This window comes from Euwallacea fornicatus, chromosome 9 (assembly GCF_040115645.1).
Source record: "Euwallacea fornicatus isolate EFF26 chromosome 9, ASM4011564v1, whole genome shotgun sequence".
Classification (NCBI taxonomy): Eukaryota; Metazoa; Arthropoda; class Insecta; order Coleoptera; family Curculionidae; genus Euwallacea; species Euwallacea fornicatus.
The window spans coordinates 3,365,038-3,386,950 of NC_089549.1; the positions used below are offsets into that span (position 1 = coordinate 3,365,038).

A 21,913-nucleotide genomic window follows, 5' to 3' on the forward strand; every position below is an offset into this window, starting at 1 on the left:
CATTACTGCATGACATCAAAATTATCTAATTTAACTTATAATCACATTATTAATGACATAATTTGCCCACAACGTGGTTTTCTATATTTGCCATTAATCACCAAGAAAACTTGGCTTAGTCGTTGCCAATTAGTCGGGCACCTATGAAATCAAGAATTATCTAACATTTTATAACTTTCCTTGATGGTGTTTCTGTTACGATATTCACTAATTGTTCATTGAAATTATCTTAAAAATAGCCACATAACATAGGAAAATATTCGCAATCTAGATATGGAAGTAATTCATAATGGACGGTAAATATAAAAACACTTAAGTCAAATTAACACCAGCGCTAATTTTAAATATTACCGGTAAAACGTCGGTTTTATTTACAGAGATTTAAATCGCCTTGACTTGCATCTTTAACCAGCTAGTTTAAAAGCATTCCTTCCAAGGTTGTGATACATTAGATGCAATAGAACCGTTCTTTGAAATATACGCTAAATAGATTGCGTGTCGGAGATCTGGCTGAATTAAGAAATGTGTGGGAACATCAACAAATCTTGAGCAATTCGTTAAACAATTTAAGTGTAAACAATATAACGTTTTGCGTAGTAAAAGGAAAATTTGGTGGTCTTGGCTTACAAAGCCAAAACCAGCAGAAAGTGTCGAAGATCAATAGCCTGATGCATACAAATTCAATTTCCTAAAACGTAATGTAGAACTTTTAGTATTGCAAATGCTATATTAACCTATTGTTAAATCTGGTGGAACAAATAATAGGTGAAACTGGATGTTTCAGTGACATTTAGAACAACAATATCTAGGTTCAACTAATAACACTATTAAAGCGATAATTACTAACAATAACCATCCTCATTTCCTTGTCGAAAACGGTGTTATGCATTTACCGACAATAAATTTAACAGCTGTTTTCGTAATTGCCAAATTTTTCACCCACTTAAGTTTCGATGAAACGTGCTATTACATGTTACTCTTTAACTCTTCTGAAGAAACAAATTTGAAATATCCGAAAGCTTCTCTTTAAAAACTGACATTACTTTTAGGGTTAAGAGTGTTATAAGCATATTTTTACCTTTTTGAATACATGTACAATAAAGGAGCAAATGGTGTTAAAAGCCCACACAAAGGATGGTAGATGCTCGTCTAGAAGGATGTGCAATGTTGAAGCATTAGTTGGTCATTATTTCACTATTAATAAGGGCCTCGGAAAAATTATAACGGGTCATGTTATTGCTCAAATCTGTCACATAGAATCGACAATTAGAGTATTTAATTGTGCTAATGGGTTGTGTTCCAGTACAGGAAAAAATAACATACAAGTAAGCCAGAGTAATTCGTCAGCATATTGGTGAAACATAAATATTTCTGGTTGATGCGATTTTGGAAATTCTCAAATTAACATTTTGTTTCCTTTCGATTCACCGCATCAACCGGCTGAATTCTTAATTACTGGATTAAAATTTTTAGGTCAAAGGTCATAAAAAAAAATTATCAAAGGCAGTGGAGATTAGTAGCAATAAGGACGCCTAATTTAAAAAAGAGCTTACAGAACTGAACTGACTGAAAGTATGAAAGTACTTACTAAGATAAAATATTTTCAAACAGTACCTACTCGGACGTTTCGCTCCCAAGTTTCTGTTTTAAATACTTTCCAGAAAACTTTGGCATATAAATAACTGCAAAAATTGTACATAAAAAGGGTAATATGGCACTAAGGGATAGAGGCAAAGCCAGAATATTGACAAAACTTGCAGAAAGGGAAAAAATATAGAAATTATAGGCATTAGAGAAAATTAAAAAGCGTCTTTCAGATTGTTTTTTTTTATTAATTAATTTTGTGGTTCAAGTTCGTGGCGATTTCTTAAAGATTCGTTGAGGTGCGTTATAATCATTGTTCTTTAAATCCTTGTTGTTAAAGACATCTTAAAGAGCGAAAGAGTATTGCCGGACATCGAAAGGGAATGAACAGAGAGAAGAGGAAAAGAGCAAAGAAGAATAATGACTGAAAGTACGTACATAAATTCAGGAGCTTAATACTTATTGATAGGTGTTTCAAAAACGTACTTAATTCTCGAGTTTTTTGAATCTAGTTTTAGATTATCAAAATTCTTTTAAAATAGATACTGAGAAAGCTCTTAAATATGTACCTCCATCGGAGGCATCTTTCAGTAATGATGGATGGTCGCGCGTCGTAAATTTCACGTTAAATTCTTTTTCACAATTTTAATAGAAAGTAAAACTTTCTGTCTTCATTGAACGGAAAAAAACTGCAATTTTGTCTCCTAAAGAAGATCATACTTCTTCCCATATGAAGCAAAAATATTTTCTTTCATTTAAAAGTTAGGGAAACCTTTGAAAAAACTTTTTTGGACATTTAAGGGAAGAAAACTACTGTTGCTCCTTACGGAGGAAAATACTTCCTTTTACATAAAGCAAAACTATTTTCCTCTTATTTAAATTTAAAAGTTAAAAAAAGTAACAAAAAGTGGTTTAACAGCTACCCTGTCCGAAAACGGCCACATTTTTTTTATGTGTTTTATACAAAATGTTGACTTTGATTCAAGTTTCAAAATAAATCTAATTTTCTTCTCATTTTTAAAATTATTTGCTTTATTTTGTAACTATTTGTGCGCATTCTCTATCTATTTCTAATTATAAATTGCAATTAATATAATAACTACAAAGCAGATTTGCTTACCAACTTTCAATTTGTAATTTTATTACTTAGCTGTATGTAGATATTCATCTTACATAATACTTATTTGCTATTAAAATTACAAAATTTTTGAATTATCTGCTCATTCGATCAACACAAAATAAAATTTCCCTCATTATATTCACCAAATGCCAATATCTCTTCATTATCTTAACCCGCATGACAGAAACTTTTTCTCTGTCTTCCAGTGTTTTCAAGATATCGGGACTTTTCCTGATTTATTACTGAATACGCATCGCGTTTGAATATTTGTATATACAAGAAACTTTTATTATGGAGAGAAATTCTAGATTTCATCACATTTTTCGCCCACTAAAACGACAGAAACCGGAATAAAATGCGTTCAAATGGAGATGTTACGTGTTAAGTGAAATTCGTAACAACCAATTGTTGTTGGTTCCCACTTGAAAAACAAATCCTTTTGTGCTGTTTATTTTTCCGTAGGTAGAGATGTGACTTGATTTTTAAATGTTTATATCAAAGGGTTAACTTAAATGTGATTAAACTGAACTAACGAAATGAAATACATTCACATTTATATTGAAATTTTTCATGCAAAGTATGTAGGTATGAACTTTTCGAGCCATTAAAACAAAAATTAATTAGACGTCACACTTAAGCAAAAAGTCAAGGATTTAGTGAACTTAAACCAGTTTTAATTTAAAACCCAGTGACATTTTCGATAAAAATTCTGTATAAGGCGGTGGTACTACTTTTTATTGGCCAAAACAATACTTAATATTTTAATCGACCTAGAACCTGGACGAAAAATAAACCGTGATATTTACAAAGCAGCGTGTTCTGTTATGCTTAAATTTGAGTATGCGAAGAATTAGAATGAACATTTAAGAATATTTTAATGACAATGAGTGTTACGTTTTCATATCTTATTATAAAATTATTATCCCAGATAATATTGGCAATTATGAAATAATGCATTTTAATGAGAAAATTCGCAACAGATTTGTTCTGCCAAGATACTAAGTAAAGCTGCAGATTAGTGAGCATTCCGATTGATCCATCATACCGCAAAAGCTTGTAATCCCATTCAAAGTGAAATGTAAAACGGATACAACAACCATCAAATTCTTACACGGGTCAAGGTAAATCTAAAGGGAACTCTTCGTAACCACGATTCACACAATAAACAGTTAATAAAGTAAGCAACTAATAGAAACTTGCGCAATTTGTATTTGACCGTCAAAAGTGAAGTCGTGCTTTTGATTCAGCGTGATTCCGTGATTTTTAATCAAATATTATACCAATAATTGCGAATAAAGATGACGAGTTACGTTGTTCTTAGAGGTCGTTTGTGGCAAGTTCATTATTATTTCGAATACCGGATATCGGTGAAAATCTTAAATTAATTGACCAAAGACCAAGACAACGAAATATTTTAGTACGTTATAGATGAAAACGGTGCAAGAAATTGCTTTTATTGAAGTTTAAAACGAAAAAGGGAGAAGTTTCTGGCGAACTCACAGACAGACGAATTTAAATGTCATTATTATTAGCATGATTAATCTACAAATACACAAGCAGGAATTTCACAGCATTCGAAAAATGTTCGGCTCTAACTGTTTTTCAGGGAATAGAGTTGGAAAGCTATAAAACAGAAATCATGTGAAGCATTTTTTTAAAGTTTTTTTAATAAAACAGAAATTACACCGCACCTTTAACTAGGCATTCCTCTATTTGCTCTTGCTTCTATTCTCCGTCTTTTATTTAGCGTTTATTGAGAATTTGTACTAAAAAAAACGTTTCAAAACGTTTTCAATTTGGCAGAAAAAATTCTTCGCTTTTCTCAGGGTGATCAGGAATAAGCACAAGCGCGAGAATGACGTGAAAACAATTGGAAAACCTTCTGTACTGAGGAGAGAGCAATATTTTCAACTCAATGTCTCGTTATGATTCGAAGAAGATTAAGAAATATTCAAAAACTATACACACAGTCGCCAGACTACTTATTCGTCCACGAGAGTTATTTTCTAAAAATCGTTTATGACACACACTAAATATTGCGCTTCATTAAAAACGAGCCTATATGCAATCAAACTATTCAGTTTTTATTAAATTAGCAGTAAAATAATTCTCAATAATTATAAAAACTATTTGAAAATAATAATGGTTTCAAAATCTAACCCGACCAAAACTATTCGTGTCCAGTTTGCACAAGCAACAAAATATTTACTGTTTATTTTTATTATTTTTAAAAATTTTTCAAGATAACTCAAAGCTGCTATTTTGCATACCAGAGAATTGTTTACTATTTTCATGAAACTGCAGGTTAGTGCAAGTTACTTCTAAAAATGGGTCGTAAATCTTCTGAAGTTTCTTCTCACATAAGAGAATTGATTATAAAATTAAATACGGAAGGAAAATCACAATGGACGATAGCCAAAATTATTGGAAGGGGCAGATCAACCGTCTAGTCTATCATAAAAAAAATAAAACAACAAAAACAACCCAAACATTTCTAGGAAGAGGAAGAAAATCTGTCTTTAAGGAACGCGTCAAACGGGAAACTATTAGAAAAATGAATATCAATCCAAATATTGTTGCAACAGATTTAGAAAAAAGTGTTAAAAGTGATTATGGAAAAGATGTACGTGTTACTACAATAAGAAAATTGTTGAACGAGAACGGTTTGAGGGCACAAGTAGCTAGAAAGAAACTGTTTATTAGCAAAGTGAATAGAAGGGAGGATCTTGACTTTGCTCAACAGTATATTACCTCAGCCATCAGATATGAACCCCATTGAAAATTTATGGTCAGAATTGAAAGGAAGGGTAAAAAAATACCAAATATCTAGTAAAGAACAATTAAAAACAAAGTGTGAAGAGGAATGGGCCAAAATAGACTTTAATTTTTTTTTAAGTTTGTTAAATCAATGCGAAAAAGCTGAGGGAAATTATAAAATCGAAAGGATATCCTACAAAATAATAAATTATCACATTTCGTATCAAAATGCAAGTCGATATAAAGTGGACGAATAATTTTGCTCGGCTTAGATTTTGAAATCGTTATTATTTTCAAGCAATTTTTATAATTATTGAGAATCATTTTACTGCTAATTTAATAAAAACTGAATAGTTTAATTGCGTAAAAGCTCATTTTCAATTAAGCGCAATATTTAGTGTGTGTTATAAACAGTTTTTAGAAAATAAGTCTTGTGGGCGAATAATGACAGTCAGACGTCAGTCACATTCAACCTATCAAAAAGCACGCTTCACTTCTTTAACTTTTGTCAGAAATCACTAGAGGGGAGGTGCGAAAGTAGTGGAAGAACAAAAAGAAACTGCCGGTGAGGAAAGAATGCTCTCCGCTGTTGTGTTTCCATCGAAACTGCTGATTTATGCGTTCTCGGAAATCGGCAAAGATCAGATGAAAGCCAGAAGATGACAGCGGTCTATAGAAACGTTCGCAAACGTTCTCGACTTAGCAAAGAATATTTTCCATGGCGTTCCAAACTGTGAAAGTAGAAACAGGTAGCTCCTAAGATGCGCATCATTTAATTCGCATACAAAATAAATTTGTTCTATCGGGCTACATAATCGAAAGTTCTGTCTTTATGACACAACCAGTTGCCGACACAGACGACGACGACCACGTTGGGAACGCATCTTCAAACAGTTATTCACTACATTCAGAGAAACCGGAAGATATTTTTACTTTCGCTAAATAACCCGACTCATTTGGTGTATACCCGCTAATGGGACTGTTTTGGTTTGTTCGCCAGTAATGGCCGTAATGGCGGACTTGCTTTGCATACTGAATTGGAACCTGATTAGACGTTTGAGATGTTCGTTAGCGGTATCCGTTCCAATAAGACAATCATGTTTTCGGCTTGAAACAGTTCTTTATACCTCCTGTCAGATATTTTGAAATGCAAATTGCCCACCTTAATAATTACCCATATTGCGATATAAAATCGGCACTGTAGCTTGAAATATTGTTATTATTAATTACGAAATAACATTTAAGTCATGTGAATGCCAGCCGATTAGTGTTAGAAGATTACACTACGAGCCAATTTCAGTCAAATAGCGATAGTTATTATGGAGCGTTAAACGTAGGTCTAGGTCTGTTGGTGACCCATTGCAATAGCTTTACGCCTGCCAACTGAAGACTTTTGTATACATATATCACCTTCAAATAATTTTGTGCAATCACTTAACCTTAATATACAGCGACCATAACTAGGCAATTTATTAGGCGATACGAAGCTTTTTTCCTACATTTTTAATAATTATTTATTCTCATTAACATGACAGTTCACCTTTATCCATTACTCACTCAATCCTACTACTACCTTCTTGAGATGGTTATAATAATTGATCGTGCAGGATTCTTGGGATCCCACACGAAATCTGTATTAAATCCCTTACAGAAGATGATATCTGAGTATCTAATGGAGGAGTGTCTTTAGTCAACATAAACAACATACGCGGCTTATTATTTATATTCAAATATGTATTATTATGTTGGCTCTAAGATCATCACTGATCGTTGAAATTGATTAAATACGATGAAAAACGACAAAAAACTATACGCGCTGCATGATCCCCGCAAGGATTCCCCATTCCTCATTGTAACTGATAAACAATATGAGTTATTAACTCGAAGACATTTTATTAAGTACCTATTGAGTTGCGTAACCCCCTAAAGGTTATTGTGTATTGTCAAAAGATACATCGTATGTAGAAGAAATTAATGTTCTCTATTATTATAAATATACATGTGATATTCTTAATCGGTAATCTTGGTATATGCCCATCGTTACCTATTAACCTTTTTAAAGGCTTCAATGACCAAGGACATGGGAGTTGTTATTCAAATTGCCCGTTTATAATGCCGCAGTTTTAGATAGATCTAGTTCTAGAGCAATTTGATGAAAATATGGTCATAATTCACCTAACTGCATTTACTGTTGAATCAATCAAATTTTGTTAGTAATGCTTACTAATTTAGTGAAAGTAAAAGTGGAATTTCGTAGGAAAACGATGCTTAGCAATATTGCAAGTATGCCGTTACCCATATCTTCATCTGCTTATAAAGTTACCTATGCCCGAGGCCATATTAATATATTCAAAATTTTTCATGATTCTCAATTTGTCGTGAGGGTTATGATGTTGAGTTAAAGTTTTATTTGAATGTTTGTATAAACCTCGGCTATAGTCATAAAAGGTTGGAGTTTTTTTTTTTAATAAAAGAGTGACCTGAAAATCCAAATTGAGGATGAACCATACGTGGGTTATCCAGTCCATGGTTGGTTTGACAGGCCATTTTGTAAATCTTAAATTCAGATATACATCTTGGAAATACACCCATGGTAACAGAAGAAGTTCTATCGTAAGTTCTCCTCTCTTTTGGAATGACCCGCGGCGTGGCCCCGAATGCACTGTTGATGGTCGAGCAGCCCACTCTCTAACTCTCACCAAGGAAGTGATAACATTCCCTACTTTGGCAAATCTAAGCCAGAACCGGAAGAAGAGCCCATTTTCTACTATTATTCTTAATTTTGTTTATTCGACTTTTATTAAAGATGAAGTAAACTTTTTCTTCTCCATTTTCTTCTAGTTTGATTTTTATTGAAGAAATGACTATATAGCATATATAGTCATTTCACGTACTATATGTAGACATTAATAGCATTCTATATTTCATTCATTAAGTTATTGGAATTGAACATATCAATATTATAATGAGAAAATTATCTAACTTTATAATCTAGATTTCTCATCTAAGATTCTAAGACACTCCATCTTAGAGCATCTAAGGAAAAAATAAAGAATCTCTTTCGCCGTGGAGGAGAAAGCTCTCATGGTGTCAGCAAAAAAATATCGATTTAACATTTTGTGATTTCTGCAGCACTAATCTACTCAAACAATCATCAATATAAATATTAAATCTTAAAATATTTGCATTTGTGAGAAGTTCAACTCAAGTAAACACGACTAGCTTTGTTAGAGGTGTATTATGCATTATTTCCTTCTTCATCCTTATTCAATGCCGACACCCAACGAAATTTTCGAAAAAGGCGAAGCACCGTGTCTAAAATTTTCTCACCAACCATCGTCACGTTTTGCTTAACTTGACATTACGTGAAATTTTAAATTTTGCAACGATCTCACGTACTGCATAAGCCTAAGCCGCGAAGATTCATAATATTACTACAACGTGTCATTTGGTGTATAAGATAATTCTCGGCTTCTTGAGCATTTCAGGCAACATACATATCTAGAAATTATAAAATTTATTGCTTCTCTTTTACATTACGCTGATCTAATCGATGTATTTACCTGCTAATTACGTAAGCCAACGCATAAAATTCTCTGCATGATTTAACCAGATTGTCGGCCGTAGTTTTATGAATTTCAAGGTTCAAAAAAAAATGCGATTCGTGTTTTTAGTATCATCACCAGGAAATAAAAATAACACCAGGATGTGATGTTGCTTTCCAATAACAAAACTTCCAGTCCTCTCTCTCTCTCATTTGTAAAACATACAATTTCCGAATAATGACGCAAATGAGCCAATAAAGATCCAATTGATCGTCAAAGAGAGTGAAAGTCATTGCAAAATAACCGTCTATATTTATATCGGAGATGTTCTTCTCAAGTTCGTGACACCTCTACTATGCAAATTTGAGAACTGTAAGGTCAAGATCGGTTTTTAGATTGACACAAGCGAAATCAACCTACACCGGTCCTGATACTTGTTAACATTATCTCGTAGAAAGTATGCACAGATCTAGTTTAGCCGAAGGGATAAAACTATGTCATCCTTTGACATTTAATTTGGTATTTGAGTTAGGAATTATAACAAAAATATTAAAATGTATTAAAATTTTGTACTAATTCGTCTCCCAGCTATAAAAGTAATTATGATGTGTTCTTTACTTTCTAGAAAGCAACACATGAAAAGAAGACTCTTTTAGTCCTTTTATTTCTCGGTTTGCTCATTCTATTTCTCGCTAGAGATGAAGCAAGTTGTATCCTCCCGCTTTCTCAATTTTTTAGACAATCTCCATTATAGAAAAGCCATTGACGGTAGTAATATTTTTCAACATTAGAGAAACTAAGATATAATCAGAAATTATTTGCGCCTTGGGAAATCCGAGGCAGAAAGAAAGAATACGCTTCTCTCTGTTATTCTTCACTTCGTTAACTAAAGTTTTCATTAGAGACGAGTGAATTTGTCTCGCGTTCAGTTTTTAAATTTCATGGACGAAATTTTTATTAAGTCTTGTACAAACATCTACTTTATTTCCAGAGATATGAAATTTTTTAAGGAATTTTCTCCTCAAGTCAGTAATGAAATGGAAATCCCTTGTTGGTTCCGATATATCTAATTTTTTATCCTATATTACTATTATTTTCTGTATTCCGAGAATCTTCAATCCTGTTAACAAATTTTCTCTCCTTGACCCAGATTAAAAAATTGTTCTCGTTCCCTGTAATAATATGTAACAAGCATCGTGAAATGATTCGTGAAAGACCTCGATGGCTTCCATTTTGTGTCACATTACCATTGCTTTGCGTCTGAATGGGTTTTTTAATATTATTTTTATGCAAGACAGTGTAGATGGTAGTGAATGAACGTAGTACAATTTTGTCGTACGTAATTTCACGTTGGAAGAAACGATCAGACATATTAATAATTTTGTAATTAACTATGGTTCTATTTATTTTATTGTTTTAATTACGAGAGAAGACGGAACACCATATTACCGTTGTTAAACAATAATACATGTAATCCCATACGTGCATATGAATAGTACAGTGAATTTCATTGAGAAATACACTTCTACGTAAGTTCTCAGTGTTTTTTTTCCTTTCATGGAACTGAACATTCACGGATAGGTACTTTCTTTTTCCATTAATATCGTTAATTAGTTGATATCAAGTTTTTTAGGAGTGATCATTATACAAGGTGTCTCGTTTGAAGCTGCGATTAAAAACTACTCAAAAACGGTGCATTGAATGAAAGTTTCAAATAAAAGTTCTCTGGTACAAAGGGGGACATGTCATGAAGCTTGTGACTTCTAGCCAAATCGCCATTTTGAGATCATTTCAATGGCAACCTCGTATTTTTTTACAGATTTTTATTAAACATTTTGCTGTAGTTATCCTCGATTTTTGTCCAATTTTTGAAATTATTACAATCTTTTTCTAGAAAATTTTACAATGCATATTTTGTTTAAAACACATAGCAATTCTTCTTTGCTTGCTCATTTACAAAAATTAACTCGTTTTTCAAAATCAGTACCATGAAGTTCCTGATATAAAGAAATATGGCAAGGATGGTATTTTTATTCAACTTCAAAATTCTTCGCTTTCAAATTTTTCATCCAAAGTGTGGCCATCCATTTTAATTATTGAATTTTGGAATGAAAAGAATCATTTTTGAATAATTTCACACAAAACAAATTAGATTGACTGACGAGAAAAGAATATCGATTTCCTGTAGACCTTGTTATAAAGTAAACTCTAACAAGAGGACATATATAAAAATATATTTTTTCATATAAATAATTTTTTTTTATTAGATAGAAATATTGTCATGAGTTTTAATCAGAATATGCATTGCAAAACTTGTCTAGAAAAAAAATGCAATAATTTCGACTATTTCGAATATTGGACAAAAATCAAGGATAACTGCAGTAAAACGTGTAATGAAAAAATAGTTCAAATAAAAGATATTAATTTTTTGAAGGTCTACAATGATCTGTAAAAAAATATGAGGTTGCCGTTTTGAAAAATAAAGTTGCCCTTGAAATTACTTTAAAATGATGTTTTGATTAAAAGTCATTATCTTCATGACATGTCCTCTTCTTTACCGAACAACTTTTATTTGAAACTTTTTTTTCATACAACGTACCGTGTTTGAGTAATCTTCAATTACAGCTTGAAATGGGACACCCTGTATACTACGTACCATAAAAATTGCAACACCTAGAAGTAATAAATCCAATTCCTAGTAGTCCTCTAATCGATCAGATTTCACATACATATATAACACAGGAAGTATTAGGACCAGTAGCTATACTGTACATTCGGGGTATTGGAAACGGGCATATGTACAACAACGTAATGTTAATGTGATTCCTTGATCTCCACACTCTTCTGATATTTCTCCCATGGAACACGTATGGGATATGAAAGATAGAAAAATTACTACACTGGAGAATCCATGACGTACCTTAACAGAATTATGAAATGCAATTCAAGTTGCCCCGGATATAGTACCTCACGAGGAAATTGACCATTTGCTTAGAAACATGCCCAGATGAGTTCCTGAGGGCGTAAATTTACAAAATGGTTATACACATTATTTAAATTTTAAAGACTTTCTGAATTCGGGGTTACTCGTAACTTACATCATTTATTTTATATAGTGGTATCAATATGTTTATAAAGGGTTATTAAAATACTTGCATTATTTCTAGGTGTTTCAATTTTTATAATAAATAGTGTACTTTTAATATATATGAATATGTCGTTTTTGGGAATTTTCAGATAACAGTTAATAAAAACTTCGACTTATTTAAGAAGTCAATTGGTGTGTGAATTATTACGTATAACACATACATGAAGAAACATACAAGGAACTCATCACTTCATGATGAATATCTTCTTCAGTGAAGATAAATGGCAAAAGACGAATTGATTTAGGCAACACTTTGAGTCGCATTCGCTTAAAAGCGATAATTGACCTTTTCATTAACAATAATTTCCAGCTAAGAAAAATTTGATTTACCTGACATTTACTCCGTGTTTCATTAGATCAATTAAGTATTTGCGAAACAAGGAGTTCGGCCCCAATATAAAGAAGATTTGTGCGTTAAGACGTCATCCCTTTGTCTAGAATCTATATCTATGCTAACACTGACTATCAATGAAGTTCTAGGCTATATTAAGTAAGTCATTGAAGAGTTTGAACTTTAGTTTACCTTGAATCAATGCAAATGGCCTTTAGTGTTAACTTTCTTGTAGTTAACTTAGCAATGTAGATGAATATCAAATATGAAACAAGAAGAATTGACTAAAAACAGTAAATAGAAAATTGCACAAAGTTTATGGTGTCTGTGAAACAACTTGTGCAAAAAAAGGACTATTATTCTGAGAATTTACATTTATATTGACTTATTTTTATGTTCAAACCTTAAAACAACGAAGAAGACGTTGAGGTTATCGCTTTTGTTAATCTTTCGGCTGCAAATACATACATAATAAAGTAAAATAAAAATAAGCTATTGGATCATCTTTTATGGTCCTATTTCGAGAAAAATATATAGCCATATGTCCGAGTTTAGTTACATTAGGAAATATCTATAAATAAATGAAACCATAAGGAAATGAAATTATGCAACGAATTATTTAAATGGAAATTCCTGCTTTAAAACTTGAATTTTAGGGACATAAGAAAATCTCTATAAAATTCATTTTTTCACAACTAAAATTTCCAGTGTACAGACACATTGCTTACGTTGCTAAAAAAACATTTTTCAACTTGTTGGTTCGTTTAGGTTGATCGTGCTAAATCCAACTTTAATTTTCCAGCATCTCGACGAATTTGAGTAGCACGGATTCTAAGGTATCTGATCGATCAAATAAATTACGTCCCAGCGTTTTTCGGAAGACATAATGATAAAACGCCTAACAAAAAATTTATAAAAATTGTTCCTAAAGCTCGTAAAATGTGTCAACGTTCCTAAACAGGTCAAATTTTGCTAAGACATGCATACAGTAAGCAAAATTTGTTTCAAAAGACTACTTCAAAAGAATTTTCTGATACATCCCTAAAAACAGTATAATGGAAGAAGAATTAAAATTATTGAGCTCATTCTGTAATCCTCAAAAACTGTTTATATCAATCCTAATTTTCATGGACTCATCTTTAAGACTAACCTGAATTAACTTGGAATTACTAGAAAAAATATTATAATTGTTTGTGCTCATTATAAACCATGGCCCACATAGTTAATTTTTTTTAAAGGTGTGTTAATGACAATCGTATTCATAAACAAGCTATTTTATAATCGTGATTCGCGGTTAGCTCTTTTCTTTCTTTGTTTGCCGAGATGGAAATAAATATTATTTGACGCATAATTATTTTTGTTGTTTGGCAGACCGATACAATAACTGCATACATTTTCAATAACTTATATATACCATCACAACGTTTAAATCAACCCAAATTATCTGTAAATTGAAGTCAGTAGGAAGCAACAGTACAACCATACATCACAAATTAGGTAATGCAACGATCACGAATCCAATTTTACACAGAAATAGTAATCTAATGAATTCATCAATATGCCACATCTTTGAGTACAAGCATATCTTACGTAGATACTTGATTAATCATAACTACCGGTGTTTGAAGACATGCTTCAAGTAACAAAATAAGAGTTTTTTTCCTCGACCTAGTTGCCAATCTTTATGAGAAAACTGCCGCTAACATTTCTTCTTCTCGCGTGTTGTGCGGTTATTACAAAATACTGATCGTTTTTTAAGTTGTAAAACACACAGTTTGAAAAATTAAAAAATTGTTAAATTATTCCTGCAAACTCAAGATCATTAATGGTGAGCAAAAAAAAATTTTAAGCTTTATTAAGCAAAAGAAGTAAAGGTGGGAATATCATCATACTATACACGTATGATTTCCATTAAAATAATGAAGTTGTTAACTGGCAGTTAATTACTGTATGCCATGATTGAACCGAGCTATTCACCTAATGAGCTGAATAATTATGTTTAACTTTGGAGTTTTCGGGAATGTTATTTGGAGAAAGTTGAACATGTCCAAAAAAGACAGAAATATGTCCAAGCCGTCTCCTATTACGCTGCCTTCAGGAGGAACTTAAAATAAATGACCTAATAAATTTGATAATTCGTCTGGGAATCCAGGTAAGCCAATGACAGCATAAATACAACCATTAACAATAATTACTACTGTTATATAACGAATTTCTTAAACTTAGGAAGGTACTAATTTTCTTTGTCACTTGAACAAAGATTTGGCCTTATGGCACTTAGAGAGTCGTGATTAACCGGTTGGTTGGATAAATTACCAAAAGTCAAAGTTCAGGTGATAATAACAGGTTGAATCTTCCACCAATTCGACAACCTTTGAGTTTTTCTTAGAACTTGTTAAATTACCACACAAGAATAACATAATCATCAACAATTGAAAGTAGGTACTTCCTACAGCCAAACAAGGAGCCAAATATTTATCATCTGCAACTTAACTATACCTTCTATGAAACTATTTACTCTAAAAACTCGTATTATATGGTAACACGCCCTAGAGCTATAAGTCTGAAAGTTAAATGATGCAGTTATTAAATTGCAATCAGAAATGGTGCACGGGTCATCGTTCCATCAGTCAGTTTCTACGAGTAAACCACGATTTGCCCCTATTAGAACCAGTTCCTGGTGCAATGAGTGAGTACTTATAATGTGATAATGATGATTTGAATGAAGGTGGAGCTAATTTGACTGAACAATAATCTAAAGATCGATCATTGTCACATACAACAAACTTTGTGAGCCGTAAATTTATGTAGTTTTAAATACTTGAAATTTCATCATCGTTTCAAAATAGTCCACAAAATTTTAAATTAAATTTTGTAAAACTGAATACAGAGATTTTCCCATTGTGGTATTGGATATAAAAGAGGTTAAACTTCATGGAAAAACCTCCTCCAAAAGAATTTCTACAAGACTGCGCTGGGCTTTGAAAAAGTCCTTTTATACGAAATATTTAAGAGTTTCAAAATAGCTACATAACATAATCTCGTGGGTGCTGTTTTTTGGTAGTCGCTACTCATCTAAAAATTATCTAATTCACTGAAATTGTTCAAAGAGAGAGTAGCTACTGTTGAAATGTTTGATTTAAGGCATCAATTTTAACCAAGAAAAATTTTCAATTTCCTTCAATAATCCCTACGTACGTGAGGCGATATTCTCAAAGAAAGTAAAAGAAATAATCAATTGCTGCTTCAAATGTATAAAATACATTTCATCATAGGGTTGAGCTTGAATTATATCACAGAGCGCTTTCTCCGGGTGTTTCGTCCATTTCAGTCAGAGTTAGCGGTCTGATCACGAAAAGTCAGCAGATATCAATATTAGCAACTCGTCTTAAGTCAGGATGTATATAAATTTGGTAAAAATTCATGAGGATCTTGATATGAGGCAAAATTTGAATGCTTATAACATAGAAAAAACTGCTTTAAAGCTTTTTCTTCTATCCGGAAATCTAATATTGTCAAAATGGCCAAAAGGAACGAAACAAACACAAAGAAACTCTAGACAGTAGCGGAAATACTGAAAAATTTTTCTGTTTATTGTATTGCTATTTGACTGCTAATGTGGTTCCACAACAGTTCAGGTTGAAAACACCACACAAAGTTCAGTTGAAGTAAATGTTGCAAGTTTGGTACATTATTAAATTGCCATGTTGAATAGACACTCAGTTTCAATAAAAATTCGCAGTCGTTAAAATGAAATGTGTGTTGATTTGAATTCATCTCGCATGCAAAAAAATGCAAGTATTGTTTCCAAAAATATGCAAAGCAAAGCCACTTGTTGAAGATCGGAGATAAAAGATCTGGGTTAAACTGTTATACTCTGGAGACTTGCTCATAACGAAACAAAGAAGTTCCCAGAGAAGTAATTTTGGTATCCGCTTAATTGCTACATTTTGTTTGAAAGTGGCAAACGGATTCAAACAATGGGACGTAACTATGAAATATTTAATACCCAAAGTGATATTTCACATATTAACTTTTAATTAGTGCTTAGTCTGCACATAAAGCGACAGAGAAAAATACCCAAATATGATAACTTTCATTGTATTTATTTTCTCACGAGGTGAATTTTCGAAACACACTCGACCTTGTGTTGTGGTGGCCGGACAGTCTGGAATTCGTCTTGAGCACTATACCCCCCCTCCGCCGCACATTTGACCGACAACGACACAGGCGAAAGTAACCCCAAATGTCAACTCACTAAAAACCTAACATTCCACCGTGGAACCATCACGGGACCTCATTGACAGCACTTTAAAAGAGGGAGCGGAGAATTTTTTCAGTTTTAGCCTTTTGATAATAGGAACATTGAGGGTGCTAACTGTTGTCTCGCGTTTCAGGACTACTTTCTTTCTGGGTCTTTCCATACTTTCGCATAGGAAGATTGTGCGTTCTGGATAATTTTCCGGCACATAATACCAGCTCTCACAAGGATTCGCTTTTCCGATCTTTGAGATACATTCCGATACATTTCAAAACTCCGTTCCCAGTTATCGTTTGCATCAAGAAATAGTTGCCCTTCTTTAATTTTTTTTTTTTGTAAAAGGATGAGCGCATTCGTGATACCAACTGTATATTTACTATCATTCCTAAAATAACTGATCCCGTGTTTACTTTAACTGCATTTGGCTCTCTTTGTAGATTTTACATCTCTTCTCGACTTGCAAGGTCGTTGGAGATATCCCAGCAACAATTGGATGAATTCCAAATTGATCTTGGATTTCCCTTTTCGTGAGATATGACAATTGCGGGAAGAATTCACGTAACCCGCATTTAAAAATCAATCAACGCTATTATGCGTACCTACCATTCAAAAGAATTGAAGTATTTTGACTTTCATTAGGAGTTTGTCAATACCAGACCTTGAAAACTACTTTTGCATAACCTTTCTTAACAGGTTTTTTTAATTTCAGAATAACGTCCACAATGGAGAGGTACCACATCATAAAATTAGGTAAGTGCCTTGAAAAGTATATTCTCTGCGGCAAGGAAAAACATAGCTGAAGTAATACAGTTAAATGTCACATTATAATACAATGTATCGAGGTTTTTGATACATAGAGATTTTCAGTCAGCAGTAGTTATTGCATTAGTTTTTTTGTATAATTTGTATATATAATGACTTTACTAATAAAATAGGTATCTACACTAATCAATATTTACCCTTGTGTGGCACTGAAACATCATAAAACTACATAAATTGCAGGTCGTATTTGTAGGCTACAACCAATAAATTAATTTTATCGATTTGTACATTCCTATTGCTTAACAAATCGATTCAAAGAAAGAGCTAAAATGAGATGACACGAAATATTTTTTGAGCGACATCCATTGTGTTCATTTCACTATAATAAATCGACTTATTGTTCAGGTGACTGCACCATTTTCTTTTAAATTTCAACATTAAGAGGATTTGTCATCGTATACTTAAAACGAGGTAGTACTTTATGTATTGGAAAAATTAGTCAAATTTATCAGACCGAGAAGAGTTACGTCTTAAGCAATTTTGATGTTAGTTTGATAATAAAGAGATAATCCTTTAAGGGATTAAGCTTTCTTTCCTGAAAACAATGGTTAAGTCAACCATTCCACATGATTTCAATATCGGAATTTTCTTTTAAAATTGTTATTTGAAGACACATTTTTGTGGGCAAAAATATGCCTTCACAAACTTAAAAAAAAGGTTTCCGAAAATACCTAAAAAAACCAGAATCACGGACAATTTATTTTATCGTTCAATAATTTCATACATCCATGTCTCTAAAATATAGACAGATTTTCTCCTCTATAAGATAAAATTTATATAATACATTTCCAATATTTCGGCAAATTGTGATCATCTTCAACTTTTTTCATCTTTTATATTCTGAGAAATTTATATCAAAGTAATTTTTAATAGTTTTAACACCAGAATATCGACTTCTAGAAAAATAAGCCATAAAAATATCTTGCATTTTGCAAAGTTAATAAACTACATTTTCTTTATTACTTTATTGTTTTTATTAATTGATTATTCCCCTATAAGGAAGAAAAATTGAGATTCATTATTAAAATCAATATTTAGTTTATGTGGTACAACAGTCCTCCTCAACTTAACAAATATATATCATCTGGCATATATGTGAACCTACAAATTTTAAATATGAATATTTAATTGAAGACATTAATTTTTAGTGTTGACGAGGTATTAATCTCCGCCTTTCCTTTACAGCTCTCCAACATAGCTTAAATGATATTTAATTTAGTTCATCTCTGTCGTGAGTAATACATTGCAACATATACTTACGTGATATAACACCTTGGTAGAAGCTTAACGGCTACGAATTGATGCTTGCTTTTAAATATAAACCTGATGGCCGGGTCCAAAAAACATCTGTCACCCTGTTGATTGCAAGCATCAGGTGTCGCGTCACATTTAATACTTACACTCATATGAAGAGCATTCACTCCAAATTTCAACTAAATATTTTACAAACTCTAGAAACTGCGTAAAAAAGATCGAGAACCTTTTTCAATCATTAGAATTCTGTAGGTTTTATATAAACCTTTTCGGGTCTACGTTTATAAAATATCATTGTCCATATTTTTGACTACAGAATCTGTTCTACATTTCAATGAACTACAGTTGACAACACCTTATATAGAGTATCGGAAATAAAGTGAAAGATTATTAAGATAGAAGGTGACATAAATTAAAAAAAGTATTTGTTTTTTTATGTTAAAAAATGTTTTTAAATTTAAAAAATTTACAATGGTTCTCAAAATATCACGAAAAAGCTTCAACTTGTGATTTTCGAATATCCTAAATTAAATCTAAACCTTAAGTACGCAAATTCTACGAAATTGTAAATTTTTTTAGTACCAACAATTGCAACTTGCATAGAGATCCCATAAGGTTCCCAAGCTTTGCATATTTCACGGAATAATATGCTGTGAAATCCACTTTACCGAGGACGCCAATTTCTAGAAATATTAGTTCGTAGGTTTTACGAAACTGAAAAATAAACAATGATGCTTTTTTTGACTTCGCTATTTTCTTGCAATATTAGTAGAACCTGTAGTGATTGCCTATTTGACAGATGAAACCAACATCTACTCAATAATCTAGATTGTGGTTCACATAATGAAAGAAAGAAATATCATTCCAGTATTTCACAAAATTCAATTTCGTATCAAGATCTTATATCTGACCTGTCAGGCGGTTTGAACTTAAAATTTATTGTGTTTTCTGATGAAGACGAGAATAATTATAAAATACTCTTGGTGATAAATTTTGGATTACATTAGCATATGTTAAAATATTCAACTGCTTATAGAAACCCATAAAATTGAAATGCATGCAGACAGTCAATATATCCTCTAATTGTTTCTTCCAACTCATTATTTATCATCACAACAGTCTTAATTACCGTCATTGTCATCTCAAATCATCTATTAACTCAGAACTGAAAATTACCATTTACTATTTACCTTATCTGTAGGCAATCGATTAAAACAACAACAAGCTATCAATCTAAGCGTTTACACAACTTCTAGTCTAAACAGTTGTAATGCTAAAGGAACTGCGAATAGACCAATTCGGAAAAAGCTGGTAAATGAGCGATCTTGAACAGTGTCAAGGTACGATGCTAAACATCTTCTTAATGATGTTTAATTAACACTGCACCGGCAAAAATCGGTCAATGGAATAATGAGCCTTAAGGTCACTTAAATGGCTCTATTGTCTGTCTTCTAATTTCTTCAAGAAGATGAGTTTTGTGGAAATACTTAAATATTATTTAACAACTGATTACGTAAGAAATCATGTCCCTAATTTACCAATAGATAACTTATGGATTTCGCACGCTTCTAATAAGATGAAACAAAGGGAGTCAGCCGATTGCACCATTTCTTTTTACATATTATCAATTCTTCGATCTAGTTTCGTGCATATTTCGTCTGAGGAAGTCTTGACAGTCGTGATGTAACTAGAGATTGATGAAATGATCGAGTGGTTTAGAATCGAAGTGGTGAGGAATAATGATAGTCAATGTAACGTACAGATGTCTTCAAAGAAATATTATGAAATGAGTTGAAACATTAATCCCTCTGGAAGAATTATCGGAAAGTTCACTTCACAGATGTATTATGTAAGGAAAACTCTAAGTAGCACTTGTTTCTTCGGGAAGTTTCGGGAAAATTAAAACATAAAAAATAATCATTCAATTTAAAAAAAGAAAAAAGATAGAGAATGCAAAGCATCATGATATCTACAAGATTATGATATATATCATGCTGCATTAATTAATTGCAGGAATAGCTAAAATGACAAATCGAGAGGCTGCTGATGTAAATGTGCAAGAATTTGTTTTACATGAAATCAGTAATACCTGGATCATAGTTCCCAAATCTACAGATGGACGACGAATATAGGCATTAATCTTGGAAATAACATGATATTGTTTCCCAATAAGCTACTTCAATGTCGCACTCTTTTCGAAGAAACTTCCTTTCTTGAATGATATGCTGAAATAATGAAACGCTCAGCTGAACCGTACCATTATTAGCATCTTTGTATACAGGTTTCACTGGGTCTGAATAATTATTTACATGTTTCACTGTTCTATCATTGCTAATGTCGTTTGAATTTGCCACTTAGGTAGATCTTATCTTGCGCTCATCAGGTTTCTGAACCACCAACCAGAAATACACATTTCAACATTTGACCGATCACTAACGACTAATGCTTCTTCACTAATAGTTTTAACATTTTATTTAATAGATTTTAGAAAACAAAAAGCTGTTTATCTAGATTATTGTGATTTTGTTTAATGACTTTTGAGTGTTAAATTCTGTAAAAACATCCATCAGATCAGTTAAGTCACTATAGAGCTTTAAACTCATTCAGTTGTCGTATTGCTTCATTGCTTAATGATACCGCTATATCCAGAAAAGTTTCAAACACGGTCAGTTTAGGTTAGTTAGTACAGTTGGCATTTAACAAACATCAATCAGTAGATCAACATTGCAATATTAAGGCGGTAAATCCGCATCATCTTGCAATGCATCTATTCCTTGTTAATTTACATTAATGACCGGAAATCCAGTAGAATAGTTTTCTAACTGGCAATAGCCACTAGTTGTTGAAACAAATCCAATTGTTTTACCGAAATATTTTAGTGGCTTATTGCCGGTTGCCCAATAAGAATTTAATGTTGTACAAAGTGCTGCGCCAGTAGTTAGAGGTCGTTTAGATCCTATCTCAGTATTATTATTATTTATTCCTCGTCTATACGAAGAAAAAGGAAAGAGATCGTCTTCATTTTCCCATTGTCATTAATTCTGGGAAGATGATTTTTAAGCAATCCGATCGTGTTTCTGCAGAACAAAAA

General features: G+C 32.3%; 1 protein-coding gene and 1 long non-coding RNA gene across 2 annotated transcripts in view; one reads left to right on the forward strand and one right to left on the reverse strand.

Moving 5' to 3' along the window:
• Positions 1 to 21,913, reverse strand: part of LOC136341080 (uncharacterized) — a 117,287-nt gene that overhangs the window by 85,310 nt on the left and 10,064 nt on the right. The window lies entirely within an intron of this gene.
• LOC136341068 (mucin-6-like) overlaps positions 1 to 21,913 on the forward strand; it is a 38,742-nt gene that overhangs the window by 10,375 nt on the left and 6,454 nt on the right. Inside the window, exon 3 of the mRNA XM_066285662.1 lies at positions 17,456 to 17,496. Within this exon, the coding sequence (XP_066141759.1) occupies positions 17,469 to 17,496 (28 nt within the window). The 5' untranslated portion in view covers positions 17,456 to 17,468. The remainder of the gene's footprint in view (positions 1 to 17,455; positions 17,497 to 21,913) is intronic.